General features: G+C 37.7%; 1 protein-coding gene across 4 annotated transcripts; it reads right to left on the bottom strand.

Moving 5' to 3' along the window:
• Window positions 1-3: 3 nt before the first annotated feature.
• LOC149713529 (uncharacterized) lies at window positions 4-16777 on the bottom strand. 4 transcript variants are annotated; one of them, XR_016371393.1, is made up of 5 exons: window positions 16317-16777; window positions 6389-6492; window positions 1096-5868; window positions 959-1032; window positions 4-790 (listed from the first exon to the last, which is right to left on the bottom strand). XR_016371393.1 is itself a non-coding variant. In XM_089849003.1 (3 exons), the coding sequence occupies exons 1-3, from the start codon at window positions 16352-16354 to the stop codon at window positions 2339-2341; spliced, it is 3672 nt and encodes a 1223-aa protein (XP_089705129.1). In that variant the 5' UTR covers window positions 16355-16777; the 3' UTR covers window positions 4-2338. The 4 variants fall into 4 exon arrangements, 1 of the variants encoding a protein (XP_089705129.1); XR_016371391.1 differs by having other exon boundaries at window positions 959-5868; XR_016371389.1 differs by having other exon boundaries at window positions 4-1032.
• Window positions 16778-17131: the final 354 nt, after the last annotated feature.

Below are 17131 nucleotides of genomic sequence, written 5' to 3'. Positions count from 1 at the left end.
TTTATAAAAGACCTTTTTTAATTTTTTATTTTTCAGGTACCTGTACAATCTTTTCCTACACTTTTTTATTATTTTTAATTTTTTTTAATATATACAGTGTTTTATATCAAAATTTTTTTTAAATTAAGTTTTATATTAAATTTTACATTTTTTGGTGTTATTAGGTAAGTATGCAACAATAGAGTTATTTCAATTCGGGGGGGGGGGGGAAGGAGAGCTTTTGAGGTGGGGTTTCGCCAGTCCCCGCCTAGGCGCCATATTGTGCGGGAAATTTAGCATAGAGTTCTTCAGCGGCCCCACGGAGGGAGGGTGAAAACCGGCTCCGTTTATTGGCCGGTTCGACTGATATAGCTCTATATTCAGGGAACTAAATAATTGGCTTCTAAGAAATATTACAGGGGGATGTGGGTTCTTATCTAGAATTACCTACTTAACGCAAGGCTTGCTTAAAATGAATTTAATCCCATCTTATTACCTAAAGTGTACTAGCTTTATAAGAGGTGAGGTGAAGGGACGGTCTTTGCCACTTGGAAGTTATCTTGGTATTCAAAACGGCATAAAGAAACAATTTATGGTGACTCGTCCGCTTAATTAACCAAAACTACAAACCATTATATAAGCTGCAATCCGGGGGGGGGAGCTGCGGAACGTGACCTCAATATTCTAGTTTAATTGAAATGTCAAAGTTGACGACTTACAAAGTTCCAATATGGTCACTGAAACCGAGGTTATATATAGGTGGGTGTTCCTCTCAATGGTAAATTATAAAGCGGGCCATAGAAGCAAATTTCTACAAAGAAATACTGATTATTTTTTAAATTGCCAGATGGAGGGAAATATTTTACTTGTTAACAATATAACTAAACTACAAGCACCAGTTCATGCAACTTCAGTATAGCTACTTTTGAATATTTTTAAAAATGCTTCAGCTTCAACAAGCTAATTAGTTCTTACTAACTTGCATATCCCAGGCCGCGGGGTGTAGCGCGGTGAATCCATACAAAAGCTTTAATTCCCACACGTAGAGAGCTTCTATAAATTGTTATTATATAGTTGCATACTTTAGATAAGTAATAACACTAATAACGAACCCACCAAATTTTTTCTTTTATGAAAGAAGTGGTAGGCCTTGTCAACATATACCTAGTTTCATACTTATTGGGTATAAATATGTACTTATGGTTGTATATAGCACCAATTTGTTTCCATTGCGAAACAAGTAGTACCTCTACAACCTACTCTTACGTAATTCAACGAATTATTGTGACTGAAGTTACAATATCTTGAATTATTGGATATGTTATTTATTTTAAAGTAAATAAATCTAAAGTATTTTTAAATTTACTCAACCATTCCTGAATCGTTTTGTGAAGTTATAAATCTACATTGAAAGGTGAGCCCTGAAGGGTGTTACCATCTCTTTCATCATAAGCTTATATAATATGTGTTCCATAAGTATGACACTCTCTATTTTGTGATGCTTGAGACACTGAGAGCTAGTTCGAGAACGACGCGAGAATTGACTACACTCGGTTTAGCAGTCCATCTTTCTATTTTGTCTGTACTAAGCCTTTTACAGCGCCTCACCAGGTCTCGTTTTACGAGAATTTATGACGTTCCACCTACGTCACGTCATGGCAAGCTCTCAGTAACCAGTGACAAACTTATGGAACGTATCTTATGAACTTATGCTTTCACGTATGCCTAGGGCGAGGTAACGTCTGGTGATGTTTATTACACTGCAAAAGTTTATAAAACGTGTATTACATCACCAAAAACCTTTTCCAGAGTAGTCTCACTTTATTATTAAATTTTATCGCTTCGCTTCCCACAATAAACGTTTTAGTACTGTTGTAGAAAAAAAGAACTATCGATTTATCCATTCTATCGCAGTAAGGAAGACTTTTGCGAAATTGGGGTAAGGTGTTTGTCTTAGTTTATTCTAAAAAAATCCCAAATTATTTTTATGTTGAACTTTATTAAAGCGGGCAGAATATATCATCAGATTTATAACCATGTTATATATTAACAATCAGTGAAGTCTAAAAATGTGAAGAAATTGCTCTAAAATCTACTTAAATCTAATACTAGACGCGAAATAGCCTTACTATTGTCGGCTATGGGTCGATCGAAGTTTTAGCTAACTGTTGTGTTAAACTCCGATCTCTAGAAGGAGTCGGCTTTGACCATTTAGTTTCAATACTTTCGAGGTTAAAACGAAACGGTCAAAACTTATACCCGGCATCTTTTTGTTTCTCTAAGAACAAGCAAGGCTGAGGTCGAAAATTCTTCATTTTGGAATAACAAATTAGCAAAAAGCTATTCTAACATTAATAGATTAGCTTTGGACGACAGGCATGTAATATTGGTGACCATTGACCATCTCCTTGAAGGAAAACTTGGAATCAAGTTTGGCGGCTGGGCAACTTGGGCGTCTTATAGGCTCACTCGATGTGAAATGCTGGTTATAGGTAGTTTTCCCGCTAAAGGGGTGTTCGCCGTCGAACAAGATACCGCTACTTTTAACGGCGTTCGCCTTGATGGCATTTTGGTTCTTATATACCTCCAGCAAGTACTTGTTACTGGAAGGCGCGTACGAGGTTGAGTTGGTTGTGTTAAAGTCCATCCCTCCAGTTAATTTCAAATGACTGTGGTGTTGTTTTAAAGAACCTTGACTGGTGACGGAATTCCTCTTGGAACTGCATTGACTAGCGATTTTATTAGGGGAAGGTGGATGAGATTCTGGGGTTTTCGACGTAGGTCTAACTGTAGCTACGCTTTTTTGCGAATACGCGCTACCCGTAGTTGTGGTGAACTCCCGACGTCCTGTGTTCTCTATGCTACATTTGTTGCGGTTCGGCTTGTATTTTTCGAACTGTTTCCAGATCTGTCCGTACATAGACTTCTTCCCTCTTCTATCATCCGGTTCTCCGTACGGAGCTGCGGTTATCGGTAGTCTTTCACTACCTAAGGGCTCGGGTCTATCTCCAAGTTTCCTGTTGTCACGTTTTTTGATCTCAACGGCTTGCAAATCTATCTCTCCCTTCTTTACCAGACCAGCTGGTAAACGTCTGTCCTGGAACGCTGGGATTGGTTTGTAATCGTGTTGATTCGTTGTCTTTAAGTCGTGGTGACCCTCGAAAGTTAAGTTACTCCTGGGTTTAATAAGTTTGCTTTTTTCTCCTTTTGCTACTCCGCCGAAATCGCTTCTCATTGTGCTGTGCAATTCCATTCGCCCTTCGTGTTTCAGATGCGTTGGTGGTTTACCAGCAATATTTCTAGGTACGTCCCAGGCCTTAAAGTCACTCTGAAGTGTGCTTTTACCAATAACGTCTTCGTGTCGCGCCTTCGTGAAGAGTGGTTTAGATTTACCACCGGATTTTCGTGGTTTTTCAAACTCTTCTATTGGAATATCGAATTTAATGGATGTTGGCGGTTTAAACAGTGCAGCCTTATCTGCCACTTTTTGACCGAATTCCGCCTTGGTCGTACTGACGTAATCAGTCTCCCCTTCGAACTTTATATTAGTCTTCGGTTTAGGCCGGACCTTGTTGTTAACGAGGATTTCCTTATTAGCTAGAAGCTCCTCTGCTGTTTTAACAAAAGTTTCTTGGTGGGTGGTAGTCATGTCCATCTCTCCTGTAGGTTTGATGCTTGTTTGGGGTCGGCGAGTTTGCTTCAGTATTTCGCTGGCGCTCAATGACGATTCTATTAAAGGTAAAGACCTTCGACCACTTTCCTTGTCAACCTTCGTAGGCTCTCGATGACGGGGGAAATCGGCCAACTCACCGTGATCCAAAACCACCGGAATGTGATCGGCAGGTTTGAGTGTTGAAAGCTTTGGCATGTTCTTAGTAGTGAAAACTTCTTTAGTTGTGGTCATGAAATCAGAATCTCCTTCAAACTTCAAATGCGTTGCCGGTTTCGCATTAATTTCCTTTTTGGTTTCCCACGACTTAAATTCCCTGCGAGTAACGCTTTCGCTTTCAACGGGTACATCTTGAGAGAAAATCTTTTCAACATCGTCTCGATACTTAATATCGTTTTTCATTTCAATCCCCGGGACGACGTACGATTGAGTGTTAGCTTCTTCTCGAATATCAGTAAGATTAGGCTGATGATAGCCGACTTTACGTTTAGGGTAGAATTTGTCCCTTGTAATATGAGGATGATACTTATAATCTTCCTTACTCGATGTTGTTGACCCCATTGTTCCTTCCATTTTAATATTAGTAGGAGGAGCACGAGCCACTTCCACCTTTTCAATTGGTTTTGCCATATACTCCGTCTGACTTACGGTGTTTAAATCCATGGGTCCATCCATCTTCAGCGTTTCCGGTTGCACAACAGGGGCTGGTCTTTCCGCTTCTTTATAACCATATTCCATTTTCGAAACTGTGGTACCGTCCATGGTGGCTGACTTTGAAGAATTTCCCATAACCCATTGAGAGTCGTTCCTTTTAGGGTATGTACTAGCGTCGGTTTTATGATCTACCATCTCGTGTTGAACGTAGTTCACTTGACTAGTGGTGGAGAAATCAGTCGGTCCGGTTTGCTTTATGTTATTTTCAGGAGCACCTTTCCTTTCCGGTTGTACGTTCCGTACATTACTGAAATCCTTTCCGGTCATTGACGACAATTCCATCATCCTGCAGCCAACTCTCAAACAGTCAGTGGGTCTTTCAATCACCGGTTTCTTCTGGTTCCAATTAGGATAGTCCGTTTTAATGGTCGTGCTTTTCTCCAGTGGTTCATTGACAATGTGACTTTTTTCGACTGGTTTGAATGACTTTTGCTTCTCGCCTACTGTCAATCCGCGGAAAGTTTCTTTAGAGACGGTTCGGTCATCGAACTGTCCGGAATGTTGTAAAGTCGTCTTGGGTCTTATAATAGGTGTTTTCTCAACAGTTGAGACGACTCTGTATTCTGCACGGTTCGTCGACTCCAAATTCATCCCGCCTTCTGGTTTCAAGGTCGCGACCCGAATGTCCTTCGCTCCTGGTTTCTCAACGTTCGTCCATTTCTTAAAGGCAGTCTGATTGGTGGTCTGCCCCGAGAAGATGTTCGATTCGGCGACGTAAGGTCTAACAACCATCGTATTATTAAGTTGTTTCATGGCAATTGGATGTTTAACCGGTTGAACCTTTTCCGCTTTCTTTGGGGTATACTCATCCTGAATGGTTGTACGGTAGTCCGGTGTTTCTCCTTCGTCTAACTTCCAAGAATCACGCGGCTTCGCGTTGATTGCTGGCCTGAGGTCTTGTTTCAACTTGCCATCGCCGTAATCTCTCCGTGTAGTTGACATTTGATCACCGGCTGATCCTGTGCCACCTTCGAACTTCAAGGAATCCTTGGGTCTGTTTACAGGGGGTTTCGGGACGTTCCAGCCAGGGAACTCCGTTTGTACGGTAGACTTGGAAGTAAACCCTGCCGCTTTATCGCCAACTTCGAACGATTTCTTCATTTGAAAGTTCTCTGGTAAGCAGGCCCCCATTTCGCTGAAATTATTATTCGGGATGATCCACGTTTTATTTGTTTCTTTACTGATGTCACTGATTGCAGTCGTTACGGATGACGGAGTGCCAGGTTTATTGGAATTGGAGGCGAGTTTGGATGACTGTAATTCTTCGATCGCGTCCGCATTGGTGATGCTTTGGAGAGGATTCCGGTGGTTAGTGGCCACTTTTAGTCGGTCATCGGCTGCGACGAAAAACGAATCCGAAGTGCGGCGACTCGTTGTCTGGCTCTGAGACTCGCTGGTGACATTTTCCTTGTTTCTGGCGGCGTAAGCGCTGTAGATCTCCTTCAATCTTTCAGGGGAGGTCTCCCACTGACGCCGTTTCTGCCGAAGCTCTCCTTCCGATCGAGCTTTTAAATCAAATTAACAAAGAAAACAGAGAGAGGGGGTACTTTAAATTCTACCCATCGTTGCATCTATCTAAAGCGCCAAGGTTCCTTAATGCGGACTACACAATAAAGTGGGCTTCGAAAATAATTAATATACACATGCAATTTCAAATTTTGAAACAAGCCTTAAAGAAAATTGTATCAGGAAAGAATTATATTTCAGTATATGTTCAAAATGTGTGTAGTAGTTATTATAAATTATTATTATATTATGGTGATATTTTGTATAACGAAGGCTTAGAAACTTGATTATGCAAGGTTAGAAGAACATTGATTTTTCCTGACACAGGCTATTGACTTTCAGCGACTTGGTTTTGCCCCAAAATTCCCGTTGTGAAATGTGATATTTCAATAAGAACTTTGGTCAAACCAAGGCGTTTAACTTGTATAATAATTATTCCCTACGTTGCAAGTTTCAAAAACATGCAATGGTGCAATACATCAAAAACAAACGTATGCCAACAACAATAACCCAACACACCTTTAACCAGCGGTTGAGAATTATAACTGTAGCCGTTCTCAATCAATCTTTGAATTTCTGACAAACCATCCACCAAATTGTTCTGGTGTCGACAAGCGTGATTCCTATAGGGTAGGAAATCAAAGAGCATAGATTCAATGAAGTGTAAAGCAACTATACCCGTAACAGATAAAAACCACTGTATTTAATGAAAATTTTAAGAAAACAATGCTATAAAATCCTGTTATCTACGAAAGACTAAAGAGATATGAAACGTGGAAACGGAACGTTCATCATACACCGTACATCTACAGCGTCTGCCGTAATGTAAGTGTGGGGAAAACCCTCGCTATTGCTAACTACATTTTTAAATTGGCTTTATCCGGGGTTATAACATAGAGAGGTGTGCGTATCCTCGTTAGGCCTAATAAACAAGGGTTTTTGTAAGTTACGTTTAACCCCATGAGAGTATTCATTCCAAAATAAAATAAACTGATAAATAATGGTTTTAATATACCAGTAGCTATAATTACGGGTTACTATAAATACACAACTTTGGCGGGCCTAACCCCGGGAGCCACGCGTTAGTTTTAACAAAGCATTAAGCAAAGCCAGAGTTCAGGCTTCCGAGCAAGAAAATCGATATACTCACTGTTACGGAGACCGCCCGGAATCGGTCGGCCTCGCTCTATTTCTCTCTTAATACGAGATAGAAATTAAAACCCGCTTTACTTAATTAATCTGAAGTATTTTTGCTACCATAAGGAGGACTATCTTTTAACGTCAGTTTGGATGAGAGTGTAGAGCCTCGATTGAACCTACGCCCCGGAGTTCGATCCGATCCGGGGATGAGTTTTTGGAGAGGGTCTAGTCTAGCTATCCGGAGACATCTCAGACTCCAAGCGATCTCAGTGGAGAAGGCTCTAACGAAAATCCACTTTTTCAGAAGTGCTTTTTAGCCTTTTCTTAAAGTCTCTATGAAAGCGAAATATTTCAACGGGGTAGTCTCGAAAATCGAGGAAGCGATTGTTTTATGTTCGATCTATAATTCATTGTTTTAATTTTGATGTTTAAAATTATATATTATTGGAACGTTTTGAAAATCAATTTCCTTTTGAAATTTTCACTCGTTCTTTAGACTTAGTAAAAAGGGCTATATAACAGTTCTGTTTCTTGCCTACATGTGTTTTTGCCTACTAATTTTAAAACATCTTTGTACTGGATTCAGGATATGTCTCCCTTTTATTTTATAAAATCGAAATTGATTCAGATCTCAAATATTTAGATACTTAATCGATTATCTAAAAACGTTAAGATGTTTAGATACGTATTCGATTTTCCACATACCATCAGATAATTAATCAATTATGGAAAGTTCACGTAATCAATTGATTATCAAACGTTTATATACTTAATCAATGGACTATTAAACGTTTAGATACTTAATCAATCGATTATCAAAGGTTTAGATACTTAATCAATCGATTATCAAAGGTTTAGATACTTAAGCAATCGATTATCAAACGTTTAGATACTTAGTCGATTATCAAAAGTTTAGATACTTAATCGATTATCAAACGTTTAGATTCTTAATCGATTATCAAACGTTTAGATACTTAATCAATCGATTATCAAACGTTTAGATACTTAATCAATCGATTCTCAAACGTTTTTACACTTAATCAATTATCAAACGTTTCGATAATAAATCGATTTTCAAACGCTTAGATACTTAATCAATCGATTATCAAAGGTTTAGATACTTAATCAATCGATTATCAAAGGTTTAGATACTTAAGCAATCGATTATCAAACGTTTAGATACTTAGTCGATTATCAAAAGTTTAGATACTTAATCGATTATCAAACGTTTAGATTCTTAATCGATTATCAAACGTTTAGATACTTAATCAATCGATTATCAAACGTTTAGATACTTAATCAATCGATTCTCAAACGTTTTTACACTTAATCAATTATCAAACGTTTCGATAATAAATCGATTTTCAAACGCTTAGATAATTAATCGATTATCTACAAACATTTATATAATTGTTAGAGTCGTAAACGCAATATTTGGAAATGAAACTGTCGATTGTGATACATTTTGATAGTTTGAGCTTGAATATGGACTTTAATATAAGAATAGGTATAGGAGAAAGGGCAAAATTAGTTCCGGCGCGCGCTGCATGCTTGACTTGGAAAGGCGGAGACTCTTAAGGCGAGATAATGGGGGATTGGTCAAAAATGACATGCGAATACGCTTTAACTAAATTCGTGACTAGTTAGCACGCTAGACTGTTTCGAGAAGGCAAACTTCATAAATATTCCTACAATAGAACTAACATAATAATATTTTTAAATAAATTGCCACAGCTGCACGCATTTATGGCTGTTCTAACTTGTGAAACTGAGAGGTATTTTTAACGAAGAAGGTGATTTTCCCCGCAAAATCCGTGGACTTTTAGAGAAGTATCCGTACAGGGGCTAAACAGAGGCAAAATTTACCGAAAGGTTTGACTTGAGAAAAGGCTATAAAGTGTACAAGACGGAAGAGATTAGAGTATCTATAGTTTGTGGAAATATTTTTCACGATGTGCTTGGAATAAAATTATGAAATGACATAATTGTAATAATATTCGTCATCAAAACGTACTAGATTCAATAAAAATTTAGTAATTAACTTTTACTAATTAAATGTTAATTATTTTGTAATAAGAGAAATTTTTTTTTACTTTTTTCCTTTTATATTCAAGGTATAGTGTTATGTTATCTGAAGTTCTGAACCTTTCCTTTAAGGCCTTTAGCTATTAAATCTCTCTAAATCGCTCATTATTTACCATTTCTACGAATAATTAACGTTAAATTGAAAGCAGTAATAAATATATCAAAAGCACCTCAATCCTTTTGAAACTGCTCATAAAGCTAATAGCATAGAACGATTACATACTCTGCATTCTACCACCTGACTACACGGATATAATAATAATACCTGTCAAAATCCCAAAGCTCCAAGGATAAGCCCCTCGATTTAATATATTAATGACTCGAGGGAGTGCCCCAGATAGAAACTGAGCACTATACCCTTTTAAAATAGGCCAAGTGGAAAACGCTTTCTATTCTGGAGGTAAATTACGCATTTCTCTAATGAATATTGACTCGAAAACCTTTGTCTGAAAGGAATTTCTTAATATCGGAAATATTGACCAGTGAAAGGTTATGGAAGATCAGGGATAGATTTAATTTTAGAAGCAGGAATGGAGAAGGTTAGTATTTACTTCAGTCCGACTCATAGCCCAGTATAGAGCCCCCCCCTCCAAGACGTAACGAAAATTTTAAATTATCTTATTGGCTCACTTAAACTACGTTTTGATGACGTTGCTGCCGGGGACGGCGAAAAATAGGTAATTCCTTTTTACCTCTGTCGCTATGACCCGTCTCTTCTTTCATACCCCTCCGTCCCGTGGAAGGGGGTCCGGGACTTTGACGCGCTCCCATATTACTCTGTTCACCATTCCTACTTCTAAAATTAAATCTATCCCTGTAAGATGTAAGGGCCTTATTATAATAACTTGTCCGAGTTCGGTACCAAACTATAGCGAAGGTCCAATCTCTCACTCATCTGTCACGTCAGTATCGTTTTTTCACAATGACAGCATCGCAGAATGAACAAACTTTGAAAGTGTTACTAACTTTCACTTTCTCTTAAACTTCCTAAAGAACAGTCAAGGAATAAGGACAGAGATTCAGTTGAGGCTCGAGAGACTAACCTTACCTCCTAGACATTTCACGAATAAACACTATGCATAACTAACCCTACTTTAATATTACCTGGAAATGGAAGCAATATAAGGAGAGCACAGGCTACACGTGATTCACGTTGCTTCAAGTAAATTAAATATTTAAAGGTTATACAGGGTGTTTCTGATAAGTCTACCATAAATTAAGGGGGATGTTCTTTGGGCGATTTTGAGTCGAAAATGCAATTTCTATCTCCATTTTGCCGCGTCCAGGCCACTGTTTTCGAGTTATGATTTGAGTGTTTTAGGCATGACCCCTTAATTAAATTATCAATCATTGTCTTTCAGTTTCTTAATTAAATTTAAGGGGTCATCCGCAAAATACTCCAATCATAACTTGAAAACAGTGACCCGGACGACAAAATATCTAATCGCCCAAAGAACATCCTCATGATTTATGGCAGACTTATCAGAAACACCCTGTATGGCTCATCTGATTTTAAAAGTTACTTTTATTTCAAGTAAGCACTGTTACTTCATGGGATTTTAAAATAACTCATCTTACCTTACTCAAATTTTACCTACGATCATTTTAAATTTTGCCCTACCATGTCTTACATAAACTCTGTACGTAACGTTTACCTAACCTTACTCTACTACGTGATAACCTACTTCTTCAGTTGACCCTTAACACGTTGTATTGTTTTACAAGCAATTACGACCTACCACTACAGGCAGTCTATCTTATTCTTCCCCATCGTAGACGATGTAATTAAAAATCAGGATGGTAATTTAGAATAGAACGCATCGTAATTACTGTCCCCTTTTTTTTAACTTTTCCAATGGAAAGGAGATCAAAAGCTCTTCAAAAGATAGGAAGTAAAATATTTAAATAGGGGAATTATTGCCTTAAAAGCAGTGCACGAGATTGCCCAAGTTCTCCATCGAAATACTCTATAATATATATAGGCTAAGAGCGGAAAATCCTTCCTGGAATATCCACAGCAGGTGCGGGAGACATTCATAATTCAAGCATAAGTCAATGAGGTAGGAGGAGAACATGAAGGAGAGTGGGTAAGTGTATCTGAATGGGCGTTGGTGCAGGGGCCCGAAATCGCCGCTTTAGAAAATTAGCCGTCTCGGTAGAGAGCTTTTTGTATCCCTCTAGTAATTACGGTACTTCTGTTTTTGCAGTCATTTTTTCCCTCCGCTTGCCCCATAATACAAAGGACTAGAATGATTCTACAATCTCTTCCAATGAGACGATTTCGAGTTTTTTCCAGGGACTCATTTCCTGGTACGTGTCTTCCTCGTCTAACAACGCTTTTACCTATTACACGCTTAGCTGAAGTCTTTCTGAATGTACAGCATTTGCAACAGTATTTTACACGATAGTTTAGTACGCAACCTAAGCCTTGGTTTTTACTGTACCCGAAACAAGGATGCATGAAACACGTAGGATAAAGTCAACACTTACACCATGCATAGCATAGACAGTGTACGTTTCTCTGGTTTAATATCAGTAATGGAAGGCTTCCTCCCGACTATCGTTTATTTTATGAGCTTACACAATATTTTACATTTAGATGGAGTAATTTTTTTTATATATTTTAGTTATTTATGTTTAGCAAAAACTAATTTTATAGTAATTACAATTGGTTCCTCTTAACTCTACTTAAACTTCTTGATGATCAGTGTCTTTATCGAGTGATAGATACTTTTGTGGATATAGTCTTACAGTTTGGGAGTAAAGATTGTAAATTTACTGTACTATACGGGGTGTTTCTGATTTCTGCCTTAAATCAAGGAGAATGTTCTTTGGGCGATTTTGAGTTGAAAATGTTCTATGACATTTTGCCGTCCGGACCACTGTTTTCGAGTTACAATTTGGGTATTTTACGGATGACTCAAAGGCAATGCTAATTTAATTAAGGCGTCATCCCTAAAACACTCAGAAACACCATACATGTAGTATGTTGCTCTTCGTTGTCCATTTTTCCTTGCATAATGCTTTTCATCATAACGGTCCTACGAAATTATACGTTTAATTTTAAGCCGCAAGTTGAGTTAAAATAATTTGGACTGTTGTGGCGCCAGGAATTTTTAAGTAACTTATCTATCCGTCATTTGCCAAGATGGAAGCGTATTAAAAGTTTTCTTCCCAACAAATCTTGTTTCAGCGCGTAAGTCAAGGGGTTTCAGTGCGTGAGATGATCTCATTTAAAAATGTATGTGATACATTTGGGTTTAAAGTTTAAATATTTCAGGACAACCAGAGTGGATATCAATATAGGATTGCAGTATATGAAATAGATAGCTTATGTTTCTTCATTGTTCAGACTGAAAACAGTACTGAAAGAGTGCACCAGGTCAGCATGCAGGGTTCATGAAAAATGGTTTGAACTTAGCCCACTAAACAGAACCATGTTTTGCTTCTGACTTTGTACACATGTCTGACCTCTTGCTTAAAAGCATTGTAATTCATCACGAAAACCTTTAGCGATAACAAACAACGTATTAAACCGTTCCCAAGGTTGCATGTCTCTAAGGAATTCTAGGAAAGTTTTATACCAAGTCTATTTGCGTCTAGCAAATTGCTATTACTGATTTTAATGGCTTTGTCGTGTATATTGGAACTAGGTTTCGAAATATACAGTATTTTATCCATGGAGTTTTTGTTTGCTTGAATACTTGTAGAAATATTATTATGCGTGGGAGGATTTTGCCATGGAGGCGAGAAGGAGAAGTCGAATAATGCTGACGGAATCGCCTATGGTAGGAAGGGGAAGGTAACGGCGGTTTTAGGGGTTGGGTTCAGAGAGAAGAACCAGTTTAACCGGTTTATGGAACCTATAAGAATAGTTTCCATAAACTGGTTAGGCTGATCCGCCTTACTGAACCCAAAATCCTCAAAAGAGTTAAATTGGGAGGATAATTGCACATGGATCAAGTGACGTTGAGACTTTATATCATGTCGCCAATTTTCATTCGACAGTTTAAATTTGAAAAGCCGTCTGCATCTGACATGGTCAACTCACGTAAAATGTGAATTTACGCAACAGACCTCGTTATGACGTCTCCCTTTTGGATTTTAAATCACCCTTATTTTACTAGTTCCTCTATAGATAAACTAGTAATATTTCCTGAATATTATGGCAGCATCTTCCTTTCCCCTCCCAGCTTTTTCAAAATGTACAGAGTTCTTCATTTTAACAAAACTACTTAAAAGTGCCAAAAACACCTTTAACTTCATGACAGATATGACCATCCCATTTCCGAGTTTCGACATCGCAAAATAAGAATACGTGTAGATATAGATTTACAGCTATTGTTTATGTTGAAAACACGCTTCACTTCCTTTCAACCTTTTGAGTTGTCCTACTATGCCTATACTAGTCTTTTAGCAGCTTAGTTTGCACAAAATGCTTTGTTGAAAACCCGGGGTTTTAGGAACAAACCAAGACGATCAAAGACTATTCTAGAGGGAGTGTCCTTCAGGAGAAATAGGAAGAATAAAATGATAGTTGTAATCCCGTGGAGCGAATAAAAATTATTTTTTCTATTCTCAAAATATACCAATGTAGAATCATAGCCCTATTATAATCTCCATAAGTATGGTGGCATATACAGTATTTGAAAGGGTAGAGAGACGTCTCCTAGCAGCGAATTTCGCATAGCGGGCGACTCCCGAAGACGTATTTTCCGTAAAAACAAACCATCGCTTATCTGTGATCTCCATCTCTAAACGTAACCCGACTCAAATGGAAGAAAATCGCCAGCAGGCCATGCCTCAGTTATGAAAAAGTATTTAAACGAAGATGTCGCGCTAATCTCTTTTTTCAGCGTAAAAAAGAGGTAGGCAAGTCTCAGTATCGGGACATACATTGCCGCCTCTGCGCACTAGCAATATCCAAAATGCTTACAGCGCCGGCGCCAAAAAGCGAGATGAAAGGCAGAGTTTTCCCCCAGCACCATTCCCTCTTAGATTCAATGATTTACAATGCCGATACCAAAAATTCCTGTGGCAGCAGACCAATATTAATTGAGAGTGTAATAAGGTTATGATTGAATCTATTATATCCTAAGGTACGGTACTCTTTTATCTACATTTAGAAGGTTTCCATGAATATCTCTGATTACCAGATTAACGTGAAAATGTATTAAACGTATCTGGCAAACGTTTAACTGGAGGCAATAAAGCGACAATTAATTTGTAAAAATCTTGTTCGGCAGATGAAACATTTCTACAGTGGTAACATAATAAAAAGCTTTATCTGTGGTTTTCACCCTTGATACTGGCTTCTGAATCACCCAAACATTGCTAATGTTCAAATCGTGGGGGATTTGTTGTACTAAAGGGATTACATGAAATATTCACAACCCCTACCCGTGACAGTGCTAAGACCATTGAACGTAACCTGTAATCGGTGTAAGGGAAATCTGAAAGTGTTTAGCTCCTCTGTTCAAATGTTCCAACCGAACTAATGTAAACCTTCCCACAGGTTTATCGACTTAAAAATTGGAGAATTTTGTTCGGGTCAACGTATTCTACAGCAAGGATTTTTGAAAAATATAATTCACGTAATAAAAACGCTTGATTGAGCTACTCTTCAAAGCTCCGTTGAATATTTAGTCAATATTATAGATAAAATTTAATAAATTCATGATGACCCCTGTCTTCATAGGTTGGTCTTTGGGCATATTGCCAACAGGAGAGTTCACGCAAAAGGTCTTGTCCTCTTTTTATTTCATTTTTTCTCTAAACGGTGGTCACACGCCAATTCGTCCACTCCCTAAAGTATAGACTCTAGGAACCGGCAAAATTATGCCTACACATTTCCTATCTCGTTGAACTAATTTTAAAAAGGCATTTAAGTAGCCCTTATATGTCCAAAAATGAAAGTAAAAACATCATATTTCATATTGTGATAGTAATAAAGGTATTTTGTCCAAATATAGACTTTCGCCCAGACTTCAGACAGACAGTATTTGATTAGGTCCCATCAGTATCGATGTGAGTTAAAGATCTTTGGAAAATATTCTTACAAGAGGTATTCCCATAATTCCCTGGACACTGTTGGAACACGTAAAATCTTATCAAAACAATATTTTTCATTTTATGAGAAAATAAAATTCACTTCAGGCTTTCAGCGTCTTCGTTTAAAACAAAATTCCCAATGGAAATTTTAGGCAAACCAAGACACTCAATTTATTTTCTGTTATTAGGCTATGTGTTTGCACGAGGAATATTTGTGTCCGTGATCAATACCTTCTGGCGCGATAACTGACGAAGTTCTATAGTTAAAAGGTTTTGAAATAAATAAATGAATAAATATAGAATGTGACGTTTATCAGATGAATTGTTTGGTAAGCGGATCTTGGTGTAGTTTCAGCGTAAATTCAAATTAACAAAGTTGGAAAAAAATCACGAATAAGATAAATTAATTATAACGGATGATTAAAGAAAATTAACGAAGTTAAGGAAAAATGAAAATTAATGGAAAATGAAGTAAATTTGATAAACAAATATTACTGCATGGAAATCAGAAATAAAGTTTACAAAACATCTTTGATGAAAACTCAAAAGTATCCCAGTTATATTTATTTACTTATCTTTATCATTTATTTATCTTATCATTTTTCACCATTTATATCTAAATTGAGAGTTAGTTCACGACAGAAACAAACTTTCGTTCAGCACATTTTAAGAGTTCCAACAGTTTCTTAAGTTTAAAGGGCTAAAAACGAAAGGCAATAACTCTCGAATCTCTCGTAAACCAATGACTGGTTACGGGTAATAATTTTATCACTGAGAAGTGTAGGACTATTAGAGATTACACGTAGACCCTGTAGTTTAGTCAAGTAGCAGCGTGAGCAAGTTCTAATCTGAGTGACAGACCTCACGGTTAACAATTAAGAAAATAATCATTTCAATAACCACTGAATCCAGGTTTTCACAAACAAAACCTTTCTCACGTCATTCTCTTTAAACATAACTCATTTGATTTCTACCCATGTACTCAATTTTAAAACCAATAAGGTACTTAATCAAAAATTAGTCCAGGTGTAAGTTTCAAATTACAAAATCTGTCAACTTTCCCATCTAAGAGTTAATATCTTAACATTAAATCATTGACAATTAAGTTTTATCTACTAATCTCCCCTTGAAATCGTTTAAAAATGGTCAGAAGAAGATCATTGTAACTTACCCGCAAGTACAGATTTCGCAAATACATTTCTTAGCCATGAAAGCGGCTTAGCAGCTGTTTGTAAACAACTGAAGTGAGTGGAATAGAATCTCCGTTCGGAGTAGGGTTAGCGGTCTTGTACGAAGTTGCCGGTTTCTCTCGATATAATAGTTTCCTCACTGTCAAACGAGAAAGAAGAGACTCTGTCCGGAGACGTCCAATTCCGGCTACGCGCACGGCACGGCCCCCAACTTTTATCTCGACCCCCGAGATGTCCTGGAATAGCCTAAAGGCTCGTTTATACAAGAGCGGAAAGCTGAAGCGTAAGTGCGTAGCTGAAAAGTTCGATCTTCCCGCGTTCGGCAAAAGCTTGAAGCGTCGGCTTTCGCACTCTGATTAGTTCACATAGAAAAGGGAAAAAGCGTGCGCTTGCGGCGAGAAGCCAAGCTACGTTTCATTTCAAAACAACAAACATGGCGCCTGGGCCTGGGCTTACTGTCACTCTACTTTTATTGAAAAAGAAATTATTACTTTTGAGAAGGTTAAATTTAATAAATAACAAAAATAAACGGCGTCAACGACGTTGGTGGGTTCATCCCATATGGAGAAGGAGGACAAACGAGGGATATTTTCACACTTTGGTCAGTATTTACTTTTTGTAATGTGCCTAAATTTTAGCATTGAGTTTTACACGTTGTCAAATCAAATGTTTACATTCCAGCTTAAACAAATGAGACGACATGATCATGTGTATTTTAAAAACTTTACTCGAATGTCACCAAAACTGTTTGATGAACTCGTAAATTTGATAAAAGATAGGGTCCAAAAATTCCCAC

The sequence above is a fragment of the Phalangium opilio genome, unplaced genomic scaffold (assembly GCF_054372755.1).
Source record: "Phalangium opilio isolate 3A_F unplaced genomic scaffold, DU_Popi_V2 ptg000009l_1, whole genome shotgun sequence".
NCBI classification, from domain to species: domain Eukaryota; kingdom Metazoa; phylum Arthropoda; class Arachnida; order Opiliones; family Phalangiidae; genus Phalangium; species Phalangium opilio.
This window is presented reverse-complemented; position numbering and strand designations above follow the sequence as displayed.